General features: G+C 38.1%; 1 protein-coding gene and 2 long non-coding RNA genes across 3 annotated transcripts in view; 2 read left to right on the top strand and 1 right to left on the bottom strand.

Moving 5' to 3' along the window:
• LOC107182420 overlaps window positions 1-14,513 on the top strand; it is a 37,878-nt gene that overhangs the window by 11,239 nt on the left and 12,126 nt on the right. The gene's annotated exons all lie outside the window — the stretch shown is intronic.
• On the top strand, window positions 870-4,521 carry LOC107182419. Its single transcript, XR_001513140.1, has 3 exons — window positions 870-1,636; window positions 3,272-3,275; window positions 4,511-4,521. It is a non-coding gene; the product is annotated as an uncharacterized LOC107182419 (long non-coding RNA).
• Window positions 4,301-14,513, bottom strand: part of KIF27 (kinesin family member 27) — a 69,717-nt gene continuing 59,504 nt past the window's right edge. The window contains exons 13-16 of the mRNA XM_006759473.2: window positions 12,867-13,073; window positions 10,546-10,744; window positions 8,105-8,269; window positions 4,301-4,942 (exon numbers count right to left, since the gene is read on the bottom strand). Coding sequence (XP_006759536.1) covers window positions 4,455-4,942; window positions 8,105-8,269; window positions 10,546-10,744; window positions 12,867-13,073 — 1,059 coding nt within the window. The 3' untranslated portion in view covers window positions 4,301-4,454. The remainder of the gene's footprint in view (window positions 4,943-8,104; window positions 8,270-10,545; window positions 10,745-12,866; window positions 13,074-14,513) is intronic.

Raw genomic sequence — 14,513 nt, forward strand, 5'->3', positions numbered from 1 at the left:
TTCACAAGTATTTTGAGATGGAGCATGTTCACCATAAGCTTCGCAAAGTATATAACTTTTTCTTCAAAGTAATGAATTAAAACTTCTCGCAAATGCTCTTTTTTTGGTACAAAATTCGACATTTTTAAGCGTAAAAATATCTATGATGTTAATACCTTCAGCAAATTTGACATGAAGTTTTGAAGCTTGCTATCAATACAACAAAATATCATACATATCAAATCACATATATGTTAACATATGTGTAACTCCATCTATTGAAAAAAATCTGCATTATTAACTGGTACACCTAGTATTTATGCATTCATTTGCTGCTGCTTCTATGTTTCTTGACCAGGGATCAAACCCACAATCTTGGCATATTGGGGACAACACTCTAACCAACTGAGCTAACTGGCCAGAGGTGTAATAACTTTAAATGTAAAATATACATAATGGCCTGGCCAGTGTGACTTAGTGGTTGAGCATTGACTTACGAACCAGGAGGTCATGATTTGATTCCCAGTCACAGCACATGCCCGGGTTATGGGCTTAATCCCCAGAAGGGGGCATGCAGGAGGCAGCTGATCAACAATTCTCTTTCATCATTGAAGTTTCTATCTCTCTGTCCCTCTTTCTTCCTCTCTGAAATCAATAAAAATATTTTAAAAATAAAATAAAATATACATAATGCATATTTTTAAAAATTGCAGTGAAGTTGAGAGAGGATTTGTAGACATGGGCTTACAAATATTATAGACAGCGAACATTCACATATCGATACTCGAGTGATTTAAAGTCACAAGTTTGTGCCTAAGAAAATAATTGAAAGAGCAAAATATGTCACACTTGCATTTAATGCATAAGAATTTGTGTAGGCTATAGAACCACTAAGGATTTGACTCCTAGGCATTTCATTCTAAGACTTAGCATAAGACCTGTTTGTGTGTGTGTGTGTGTGTTTTCATATAAGACACCCATTCTTGAATAAGGATTTATCACTTTATTGACCTGGACCAATACAAACAAGCCAATTGGCTAGTGGCAATCAAGTTCACTTAATGAAGACCATGTCTATTTTAGCTGACACCTTGAACCCTGAGTTCATAAAGATAAGAATCATGGGACCAAAAAAGAAAAAGAAAAAACAATTAGCAAAAGAAAAACATTAAAGCACAAAAGCTCTTCATTGATGTTGTTATGCCCATGGTTACCTATACTTAGAGAATTCTCCAACACTGTTACCTATAACATTCTGGAGATAGGAAAGGAACTAGTACTTTTTGGATGCAGGCATGTCTTCTTTCAAAGGCTCTGGTATGGGTATGGTGGGAGGTACCCATAACGAACAACAATAAGAAAACCATAAACATTTTATATACATGCGAAAAGGCAAACACAATGATAAAATGTTTAGACTGAAGAAATCATGTGAAATAAAAAGTAAAACTTATTAGTAATATCTGTAAAAAAATAATTTTACTTGCCTTGAGCAGATGCCCTAATTTTTCTTTCCTTTGTGAGGGCACTAACTAAACTAAAATGATAAGAGGTTCACTTCCAGAATGTATTATTCAGGATATTATTTATATGTGTGTGTTTCTGTACTTATATAGCATAGAAAGGATATATGTTTAACTGGAGGAAGGAAAAATCTGTACCTCTGCTACTTGAAGTAAGTTCACATTTGCATTATCAAATCTAATCACTGTTGGTTGGATATAACTTCTTATTTTGAGTTGGCTTTCAGAAAATGTGTTTATATTGCCACAGATAAAACAAATATGTGTCAATTTCTTGGGCAAGCAGGATTCCAGTATCAGAATACATTCTCACATGAATTATTTCTAAGTTATTTAAAATTGGGACCTTCATTAATAAATATGTATTTATCCTATACATTAAAAGGCTAATATGCAAATTGTCCCGTCGACTAGGAGTTCAACCATGAGTTCAACCAGGGGGTGGGGCTGGCCGGCCAACTGCCCGAGGCCTCTCCCCCAGGCCAGCCCAGCCCGATCAGCCCCATCAGGGCGGGCCCGCCAGGCCCCACCCGTGCACGAATTCGTGCACTGGGCTTCTGCGTAATATATAATTGCTATGCTTTGTTAAGGCACTGGATTTTGCCATTATATATTTACACATTACATAGTATAGACATTAAATATATATCATACAAAACAAAGGCAGAAGAAGGAGACTCACTTAAAACCAGTATCTGACTTCAAATAGTCCGTTAAAAACAAAATTTCCAAGATAGTTTATAATTTCATTGTTTGAAGCAGTTTCTCATTGGGCCAATGTTATAAAACTGTAGTTCATTTCCCAGGTAAGTCCACAGAAGTCTAACCCATAATTTAAGTGAATTTTAGTACCATGCTTAAGAGATATATAAAATATTCGTCAATTTAGAAGTTTGTATTGGTTTGGTTTTCTTTTCCTATAGCTGTGGGACCAGGGGACCCTATTCCCTAGGGCAGCCCGGCAAACTACAGCCTTCGGGCGGGTTGAAATGAATAAAACTAAAAAACAAAAAAAAAGACGGTACCCTTTTATGTAATGATGTTTACTTTGAATGTATATTAGTTCACACAGACACTCCATCCATGCTTTTGAACCCATTGTGGCCCTCGAGTCAAAAAGTTTGCCCACCCCTGCCCTAGGGGCTAGAAACTAAAAAAAGGAACCATTAAGTCTTTGAGCACAGGGTAATAGTTTGGGTATTAGGTAAGATGGTCAGGCTCAACAGCAACAGAGAAAGGGGCAAAAGAAAAAAATAGCAGCACCAGATAAGAAAAAAATCGAGTCAGCAAGGAAGTGAGTGACTCATTGAGTACGCATCTATAAGTAAGGATGTTTTTGCTACCATCCCACCCAAACATTAAAGAAACAACTTTATTCTAAGTGAAACTTTGGAAAAGAGATAAAAATCACAAATAAGTAAAAAAGTAACAAAATATCTCTCCGGTCATTATAACGGGATATTTTATGTGATTGAAAAATATAGTGCAAAAGTGCAAACTGTATTATGTTGGGCAAATCAATGTTTAGTTCTTAATTCCAAATGAAGTTATTATATAAGGTTTAAACCAAAAAAATATTGAAGAAAATTTTTCATTTACTTACTTACAGCCCCAATGTAGTCTGGCCTGTCTGGGTGCAAAGCCTGACTAAACAGGTTGTAGAGAAAATTCTCAGATGAAGTGCATCATATTATTAGTTAAAGATCTTCTGGCTCGACTTCAAGCTTTATAGGTATACTAGAGGCCCGGTACACAGATTCCTGCACCAGTGGGGTCCCGCAGCCTGGCCTGCGCCCTTCTTGCAATCTGAAATCTGGGATCCCTCGGGGGATGTCAGACTGCCGGTTTCAGCCTGATAACCTGCTCTGTGGGGATCAGGCAGAAACCGCTGTCCAGTATCCCCCGAGGAATGTAGTAGTGTGTGAAGCAGCAGGTGGCCAGGGAGGAGTCCGAGCCCAGGCTGGGCACCATTCCCGCTCATCTCAGCCCCGTTGCGCCTGCTGCAGCTGAACCTGCCACAGCTGCACTCACCGGCCATGAGCCTGGCATCTGGCGCCTGTCAGTCAGCTGTGGGAGTGGACTGACCACCAGGGAGCAGCTCCTGCGTTGAGCATCTACCTGCCCCCTGGTGGTCAGTGCGCATCAAAGCAACTGGTGGAAGGGTCAACCAGTCACTTAGGGTTTTATATATATATAGATTTCATGTGACCAGATATATTTTCCTTGAAATGTTAGAATGCTTTAGTGTTATTCTATTATTGCTTCCCTGTTTCATAGAACTGCACTAATTTCTCCCATTTTTAGTAGCATAGAGAGAGAGAGATGTTGGATAGGGCAGGAAAGAAATGAAAACATGTATTCCATAATATTATCAAACCAATATTATAACATTCTAAATACTATTCCAGAAAAATAACAGAGGCCATGTTTAAAGAATCAAGACTGATCACTCAACCTCTGTGGGTTCTAAGGACCATAAATTAACCTTAATCCACAAATCTAACCAGTTGCCAGACTACATTTTGGCACAGGTTTTTAGCTGTGTCAGTACATATGCAGAAGGTGACTTTCCCTCTGACCTAAGCAATATTTAACTGGATCATTTTAAAAAAAAACAAAAAACCAACAACTTGTATTTGAAAATAACAGTCACAAATTTATAAGATATAATTATTGCATTATAACATACTTACATAATATACTTTCATATTATATAATAATATACATTTGATGGATATACAGTTTATTATTCTATTCTTACACTTGATCTTAGCCAAAAGGCCGAGAAGCGATATTATTCTATTCTTTATCTTGTTCTTCAAATATGCCTGGAGAAGAATTTTAGACAAATTTGTAAGTGGAAAAATTTAAATGTTCCATTACTTGACAGTATTGGAAAATGTGTGTTTGGTTATTATGGAAAAGCAAATTAAAATTTCTATGAATAACTACCTAAGTTTTTAAGTCACTCGGTTTCCTAGCTATTTCAATGGAATCGACAGTCATAGATCCAACCCCAACTCCAAGACTGGACCGTCGTAATGATAGTTCCAAGGCAGAAATCTGACGTAACTCTTTGCGACACAACTTTACAGGCATGACACCATGAAGCGGTCCCACATTTCCCATTGGCTGAATTTGGGGTGATGGTTGACTGTGAGATTTTCTTAACTGATTTTCATCTATTTCTGTTTTATCCTCGTCGCTTAACAGATGTCCACTAGCGGGTGCTAAAGAGCCATAAATTGGAGGTAATTCAGGGCCATTTTCCCAGAGCTTCTGAGAATTTGGTTGTGTTCTTAAACTGCTTGCTGAACTGTCTAATTCTCTTTCAAAACTTCCACTTAATTTCATACTTTCAGTTATGGATGCCCATTTTAATTCTTCTGAAACCATGCTTGCTTCTTCTGGGTTCAGGACTCCATCTCCAGCATCATGATCTAAAAATAATCCAAAAAGCAAAGAAAGTTAGAGAGTTCCTCAAAAGCAGGTATTTGTCATGACACCCTAACATGATTACATTAGTGTTTTTCTTTTTTATTGAGTTTTTGGGGCTGACATCGGTTAATAAAATTATATAGGTTTTCAAGTGCACTAATTATATTATTATCACTGACAAATTGTTTTTCAGCTTTTTTTGTTAAATAATTTCTTAGACAAATATAAGTGTGAATATGAACTATTCTGATTTTACTTTGAGGCATCTTGCATGTGAATAACAGAACTTTTGCTCTGGAACAAAGTTGAGAAATAGTCTGTTAGTGATTTTGGTACTCCCTGGAAACACAGAAGTGTTTGGGCCTCTCTGCTTCCCTTCCAACCTGCCCTCCACTGGGATTGCCACTGGTGATCACGTTCCAAATCCTAGCTAAGTGAAGCCAGCACTGGAGAATACTGTCTCTGCCCCATATCTCCAGCGACACTTCTGGGACTTGGCATTATATGTGTGAAAATCTAGTCTTGATAGGAGGTTTCTACTCTCTGAATATACTCTGGGGTTCTATTATCAAAATGGAGATGGGAGCAAAGCCCCTCACTGAGGGACACTCTGCTGGAACAAAGCCTGAGGTTCTCAAGTTATAGAATCATCAAACAGCAAACACAAGAACTTGCTTAAGGGAAGCCCATATAGGTGCTGGACCTCATATAATGAAAAATGCCAACTTTAACATATGTTGACACACAATTAGGACACTTCTAGTCCTATGAACATCAAGTTTAAAAACAGGAGTTGCACAATGGCAACTCTTAAGCCAAATCTGACCCTCAGATAGGTTTTACTTAGCCTATAAAATAATACCTGACCCAAAATTTGAAAATTGGAAAGTTTCATATAAAAATATAGACTTCCAACATTTCTAGAAAAAGAAAGAGAACTGACAATTTCTGAACAGCAACTGGAGCAGAGTTGCCCCTGCCCACTTAAACAACAGCTGCAGTCCCCTCTGCTCACCTTGGCTTCCCTGGCTCCTGCAGGCATGTTAGTTTGTGACTCCTGGTTTAAAACAAAATTTGTTTCTAGTATTTAAAATTCTCTCAAAAAACACCTGAATGAGCAAATGACATAGATCCTCACATAGAACTAGCAGATCCTCACACAGCTGACCACAGACAGTGCTCCCAAGGTTTGCTTCACATTAAAGTCAATAGGAAGTTTTAAAAATCCTAATGCCCAGGTCACAGTGGCACATGCGAAGAACACAGATGGGCTCACTGGAGAAGCCCATCTTGGATTCTTCACAATAGAAAGTTTCCCTCTTCCAGAATTTTACCATTAGGGAACGAATTAGAGAAAGATGAATTCACCCAAGGTCACACAGCTAGTAAAATAAGAAGTTAGGAGTCCAACCCAGATCTTTTTTTTTTCTTGTTTAATTAAACCCAGATCTTTTGATTCTAGTATCCGCACAGAGTTTTATAGTGATTTAAAGTGATATTAGGATAGAGACTGAAATATGTAAACAAGAACATAGACTGCATGTCTATATAAACTGATTCTATTCTCATAAAATATGTGAGAAAAACAGATGCACTATACCAGTGATGGTGAACCTTTTGAGCTCGGCGTGTCAGCATTTTGAAAAACCCTAACTTAACTCTGGTGCCGTGTCACATACAGAAATTTTTTGATATTTGAAACCATAGTAAAACAAAGACTTATATTTTTGATATTTATTTTATATATTTAAATGCGATTTAACAAAGAGAAATCAACCAAAAAAATGAGTTCACGTGTCACCTTTGACACACGTGTCATAGGTTCACCATCACTGCACTATACAGAGATATAACCAAAAAGTGACCACAATATTCTGGTCAAAAGATTAATTTTTATGCATTTGAAAATGCTAAAAATACTTAAAGAAGATAAATACAAGCCCAATAGGCAGACAATGAAAAGAGTACTATAAAAACTAATGAACCGAATACCAATTAATATGTATTAACTAGAGGCCCAATGCACGAAATTCGTGCAAGAGTAGGCCTTTCTTCCTCCGGCTGCCAGCACAGGCTTCCCTCTGGCATCCAGGACCCGGGCTTCTCTCGTAGCCCTGGCTTCATCAGGAAGGTCGTCCAGAAGGACGTATGGAAGGACATCTGGTCTAATTAGCATATTATGCTTTTATTGTTACAGATTAGGATACTAACTATATAGTATTTTTTAGAAAACTCAGAATTTAATATGTTTAAGTTGCTATATTTTATTTTTTTTAAGTGATGTTTTTGTTTTTTTATTTTTAAATGTATTTATTGATTTCAGAGAGGAAAGAAGAGGAAGAGAGAGATAGAAACATCAATAATAAGAGAGAATCATTGATTGGCTGCCTCCTGCACGCCCCCTACTGGGGATCGAGCCCACAACTGGGCATGTGCCCTTGGCCGGAATTGAACCTGGGACCCTTCAGTCCACAGGCCGACACTCTATCCACTGAGCCAAACCAGCAAGGGCAAGTTGCTATATTTTATAATTCAAACCAATCTTGTTTAATGTTATTATTATTAGAGTAACATATTGAGGTAAGATATAATACAAGCTATATCTCCAATATGATTCCAACTTTTTTTTTTTTTAAAGCATGAGGAAAGTACTGACAAGAATTATACTAAATGTTAACAGTTTTGAATAGAATTATGGGTGTGTTTTTATGCCATATTTTTCAAATTTTTCTATAATTACTATATATCACTTTTTATAGACAAAAAAGTTTTTAAGATGGGTCAAAATAGAATAGTAAATTTGCTGAAATCATATCTTTTGTTTTTAATCCTCACCGGAGGATATTTTTCCCATTGATCTTTATAGAGAGAGAGTGGAAGGGAGTTATTTTAGGTTAGGGAATACAAAAGCCTATGGCATATGGCAAGTAATATGTGTAGTTTCCTTCACACATATACATTTATTCATTTATTAATTTTCCCTGCGGTTCTTTCTATCTTATACATTGACTAGAGAACTACTTTCACTTACAGAGTCAAATAGAAGTTAAATATCTAATCCTAAATAACCAAATCAATTGGGAAAAGCTGAACTACAAATTAGATGGACTTTACCAAATGCTAGAAAAACATTGTTAGCATGACAAGTAGCATTAAATGCTTACATTCAAATGGTACCGGTGGCCTCCAAACTGCTTCCCCTAACAATTCCTTAAGTTTCTTCTTAAGATCTCTGCTGGTTTTCTTATAGAAATAAAGATCTTTTTCCACCTGTTGGATTTTATCTTCATATGTTTTTAAAGTTTCCATAATGCCTTCCCCATCTTGCTCTATAAAATAGAAATTTACATTTAAAATCAGCTTAAAATAAATGATTGAAAATTATGTATTTTCATATTTAAAGTGTCAGATTATGTTACAATGTATCTGTTACCTGAATGGATATGTTTCCACCTACAATTTGGATTCTTCTGCCTCCAAAATTTTTCAAAGTAGGAATGATACCTTAGTCACCTTACCACATTTTTATGATTCATAAGCACTTTCTGAATAGCTACTAACTAGGATTTATTCTTAGAACAACAGAAGGTTTTTTCTATACAAAGTTCACATTTGGAACTCTGTCCATCAGCTACATCAATATCTTCAAGTTTATATCAGGAACAGTGGGCATATGAAAAGTCATATAAGCCCAGAAAATATACGACAAAAAACAACAAACAAACAACAAAAAACCACATAACAACAACAAAAACACCCCTCAAAACAAACAAACCAAAAACAAAGTCAAAAGAAGCTAGAAAGATTAAATTACAAAGGAAGACACAACAAAAAAGAGGACATCGCATAATAACAGGGTGAGGCAAAAGTAAGTTTATAGTTTTGAGTAGGTGACACAGAGTTTATTCTTATACTAGAGGCCCAGTGAATGAAATTGGTGCACTCGGGGGAGTGGGGGTATTACCTCAGCCTGGCCCGTGCCCTCTCGCAGTCCAGGAGCTCTCAGGGGATGTCTGACTGACGGCTTAGGCCCATGGGGAGTGGGCCTAGGCCGGCAGTTGGACATCCTTAGTGCTGCAGCAGAGGCGGGAGAGGCTCCCGCCACCGCCACTGCACTCGCCAGCCATGAGCCTGGCTTCTGGTGCACTGACCACTAGGGAGCAGCTCCTGCATTGAGTGTATGATGCTCCCTGGTGGTCAGTGCACATCATAGTGACCAGTTGTTCTGCCATTTGGTCTATTTGCAAATTAGCCCTTTATTATTATATAGGAAGGACTAGAGGCCCGGTGCACGAATTCATGCATGGGTGGGGTCCCTAGGCCTGGCTGGCAGTCAGTCCTGATCGGGGCCAGGCCGATCGGTGCGGGCAGATCAGGGCCGGCTGGCTGCGGGGAGGGATCGGCCAGGGGAAGGGACCGCGGGAGGTTTTCCAGTGGGGGAGAGGGACTGCGGGAGGTTGGCCAGCTGCGGAAGGTTGGCTCTGGGAGTGCACTGACCACCAGGGGACAGCTCCTGAGCATCAGCCCCTGGTGTTCAGTGCGTGCCATAGCAACTGGTTGACTGGTCGTTCTGGTCATTCAGTCATAATGGTTGCTTAGGCTTATATATATATATAGATTATTATTTATTTATTAATGTTATTTTCCATACTGTAAACCTACTTTTGCCCCACCCTGTACATTAAAATTTATATTAAAATACCACTTTTAGAGTCTTAAGATAAGCAGAGCACATTTGAATGATTATGATGTGAGGGATCCTGTCATCAGGCAACTGGATGTCAATTAACTGGTTATAGAATTAACTTAGAGGCAAATTGCCTAAGCACTCAAATTCACATATTTTCCAATTTTCTGCTTCCTTGGTTTGCTTCTTCCAGATCCCTTTAAATGCATTTCCAGCTATAGATGCATAAGAATCAAGACTAAGCAGCTAAGCAGCCTGGACTGAAGCATTACCAGTATTCCCGGGCAGTGATTTTGTTGTCATAGCAACTGCTTGTGTACCAGCTATATGCCCAGGTAATGTGAGGACTGACTGCTATGACAGCTCTTTCCACACCAGAGTTGATGGTTGAACTATTGTGTACTGGTAACAGTATGTGTCCATCAATGGCATTCTAATTTTGACCTAAGATATAACCTTAATGTATAAAGGTTATAATCAGCTGAAAATTATAACAAGAAATACAACTAGAAATCTGACAGAGCCTATCATTTTAATTTTATGAAGGGAAAGTAATTTAAAAACCAACTATTATATCCTTAGGAGATAAAAACTTTTCAACTGTACACCACAAAGCCAGAAGTCATTCCACAACTCTATGTAAAAACTAGACCAACAACAAAGTAACAGGATTGCAGCAGTTCTTGTGTGTGACAGTGGGGATAAGCACATGGGGTAGCATTTCAAGCATGAATAGCCCCACATCAAAGGCAGTTATCCCAACATGTGCTAACCAAAACATGGAAAGCAGAAAAACATGAAAAGTAGTAACTTTATAGATGCTGGACTTTTAAGTGATCAAATGCTGTTCTATCTTCCTTCCCAAATCCCCCTCCTACATATCACCTATACAGAACTGACAAGAGGGCAGGCAGGTACCTTGGAAATGATGTAACAGCAATTGCATTTTTTGCTCATGTTCCTTTTGTTGGAAGGTCAGTCTCCGATCACACTGCAATTTCAGATGTTCCAGTGCAGATTCCAATTCACGAACCATATTATCCCGTTCCAGGATCTTAATTTTAATTTCTTTATTCTGTAACTGTAGTTTTCTCTCAGTTTCTCGCAAATTAACCACCTAGAAAATACATTTTTTGACCTTTCAGTCTGTCTTAGGTACAACAGATTAATCTACTTCTGTTAGATAATGTAAGATGAACTTCCTTAATCACCATGGTATAACTAGGCAAATGCTTTGTAACAGACCCACAAAATAACCTAACAGCCTTTTGAACTTGTTGGGATTCTGAATTGGTAGTAACTTTATTTCAGTATAATGGTGCTCTACTAACTGCTCCTCCAACATTTCTTAGACATTTATAATCCTACTAGAGGCCCGATGCACGAAATTTGTGCAAGAGGCTCAGCCCCCACCCTCACCACGGCCCTTGTCAGCTGTCTCTGCCTCCACCCGCCACAGCTTTCCAGTCTAATTAGCATATTATGCTTTTATTATTATAGTTTACATTTATAATCCTATAATTCTATTTCTCTAGTCTAAGAAGATATTAAGAAGCTAAAGACTCTGATAATAGCCAGATAATTCCCCATGTGAAGTCCATAATGGATGTTATAAATAAGTGACAAAATTTTAAAACTCTAAATACCGAGTTTGGTTTTAGATTGTCTATTTAGTCCATTGGGTTCTTCTCTGCATTGATATGAAGCAAAAATGTCTGTGTCACAGAGCTTGTTAATAGTATAATGACCTTTTAAGAAAAATACTTTTCCCAATGGTTCTCAGGATCAGAAAATCCACTGACCTTAGCCTGGACGCTTTGGGTTAAGAACACTTACTCTAATATTACCACAAAAAAGTTATCTATATCAAAACCTTTGGAGTACCCCACCATTTTTCTGCCCTCCACACACCCAGCAATAGAATGCACTCTCACCAATAACAGCAGCTTACTACTGACAATAATTATCCAAGAGGAGAGCAGTGCACAACAATTCTATTCATTTCTCATCCTTTTTAACTTGTGTAACAGAATTAGAACTTTATTTTAAACTTCAGTGTTTTATTGCTCATTAGTTGTCTGATATTCCCTTAAATTGCATATACTTTTCAGAGAAAAAAGTTATCTACTTGTTTAACACTTCATAATATATATTTTTAAAGATTACATTAGAAAAAAAGATGGATATAGTTCTCCATGATACAAAGCATTTCTGGATCAGTAAATTGTCAAATACATATAAATTCCTATATAATAAAAGCCTAACATATGCTAAGTGTCTGGTCATCTGTTCAACCAAAGTGTAATATGCTAATAATATGCTAAGGCCACTCAACCACTCGCTATGATATGCACTGACCACCAGGGGGCAGACAGTTGACCAGTCGCTATGATGTGCACTGACCACCAGGGGGCAGATGCTCTGACTGGTAAGTTAACTTGCTGCTGGGATCCAGCCAATCAGGAGTGAGTGAGACGGGCCAGACACACCCTGGAGCCCTCCTGTGGTCCCTCCCAGGAGCCCTCCTGTGGTCCCTCCCAGGCTGGCCAACCTCCTGTGTCCCTCCCCAGCTCTGATCATGCAGTGGTGGGGTCCCTCGGCCTGGCCTACACCCTCTTGCTATCCAGGACCCATCGGAGGATGTCAGAAAGCCAGTTTCAGTCTGATCCCACAGGCCAGCCTGAGGGACCCCACTGGTGCACGAATTTGTGCACCGGGCCTCTAGTATAAAATATTTTCATTCATATTAAGCATATTCAGGTTAGTGCTAAAATCTCTATTACTGTCTTTGCCAGTGATGTACCACTTCAGCTCCATATCAATTCAGAGGTTATGAAGAAAAAAATGTGTACCCCTCTCCTACAATAATGAAAGAAAGGTAACCCAAACTTGGAGGCCCTTGATTTTTCATGAGTGCTTATTAGCAATATCCAAATCTAGAAAACATTAAGAAGCAGTGACTGAGGAATGTAAATTCTTTGATTTTAAAAATTACTTCAAAAAGCTCTTATTTCAGAAGGCCCTTCAAATTTAAGAACCACACCAAGTTAGGCGTACATTCTTGGATAACCACAAAGCTTTCAGATGACAGCATGCAGTACTGTAAAGAGGAATCATGCTTAAATCTGGAGTTACACCATTTTTATGTCTTTTAATTACTTAAAAATTCTAAATATGTAAGATGTGTAAGCATCTTGACCCCTCTTTAGAAGAAAATCCTCAATCTCTCAAAAACTAACCTTATTGAAATATCTGAAAAGGATAGCTCTAATCTCAGTAGGATTCAGGGCAATTAGTTTTTCCAAGACGTTTGCTTCACTATGATAGAGGTTTTGAAATGAAACTCTGAGCGAGTTCTGGCGACTTTGGATACTTTCATTCTTGTACTCAATTGCAGCTTCCAAAGCTTCAATCCCTTCTTCAAGTTGGAAAAGAGCATGTTCTTCCTACATATAACACAATAGAAATTATTTTATTTTATCATTTTTAAAAAATATATTTTTATTGATTTCAGAAAGGAAGGGAGAGGGAGAGAGAGATAGAAACATCAGTGATGAGAGAGAATCATGGATCGGCGGCCTCCTGCACTCCCCCTACTGGGGATCGAGCCCACAACCCTGACATGGGCCCTTGACTGGAATAGAACCTGGGACCCCTCAGTCTGCAGGCCAATTCTCTATCTACTGAGCCAAACCAGTTAGGGCAGAAATCATTAATTTTAAATGAAATAGTATAACTTGGACTTTGTCACATACCAAGATCTTACTATGCTACGTTAAGTCCTCACTTAATGTTGTCAATAGGTTCTTGGAAACTGCGACTTTAAGCAAAACAATGTATAACAAAACCAATTTTACCATATGCTAATTGATATAAACAAGAGTGAAGTCCATGTGGCATATACCTGGCCACAAAAACATCACCAAACCCTTAAATAAAGACCCAAAACACTTCTAATATTAAACATTGAAATAAATGTGAGCTATACATACATTTAAGGAAGATTAATAAAAACAAGTAAGATAATGATTTTCCAACCCACTAATTCAGTTGAGGGTTATGCATGGCCCAAGCTTGTGTCTACACTCAAGGTGCAAGGTGGGAACCCTCCCTAGACAGGACACTCTTCCATTGCAGGGCACACTTACACCCACATTCACTCAGACTGGGACAATTTAGACACATGTATTCATCTAATGTGCACAGCTTTTGGGATGTAGGGGGAAACCGGAGTCCAAAGAGAAAACCTTCACAGACTAAATTCCAAATAGATAGTGACCCCGGCCTGGAATTGATGCCTCCCCGCTCCCATCAACATTATAATGAAATGACTTCAAATGAAATGACATTACTCAAGGACCTGCTGTATTTGAGTCTAATGGGCATTACCTTTCTTCTAAACTTTAAGGAAAGAATGTTTATTGAGTGCGTCCTATGCTACACAGTGCTTATGTTGATATACACATATATAACATATAATCATTGAATCCCTGCAATAAATCTATTAGTAAAATGGAAGAGGCAGAAGCTTAGGTGAGTTATGGAACATCCCAAGGTCATACAGCAAATGCTGAACACCAAGCCTCAGTCCACAGGATTAGCTATTTTGTAATACATCTCCCTCCCTAGCTCCTAAAGTATATATTATGTGTCCGGGAGATCTGGAGACCCATTGATATTTCTTCAAACATCTATTAAAACAATATACTGCTAGGAGGGGAAAAATAAATAAGATTCAGGATAAATTAAGAACTTGTAACCAGAGTTGTCTCTCTAAGGGAAAAACAATATGGCATTAAAAAAAGTAGTGAGGATTTAAGGACATGAAACATTTCATAAGAGACATCATTGGAGGGAAAATATGGCAGCATAACATTTTTTTCATA

This window comes from Myotis davidii, unplaced genomic scaffold, assembly GCF_000327345.1.
Source record: "Myotis davidii unplaced genomic scaffold, ASM32734v1 scaffold556, whole genome shotgun sequence".
NCBI lineage: Eukaryota > Metazoa > Chordata > Mammalia > Chiroptera > Vespertilionidae > Myotis > Myotis davidii.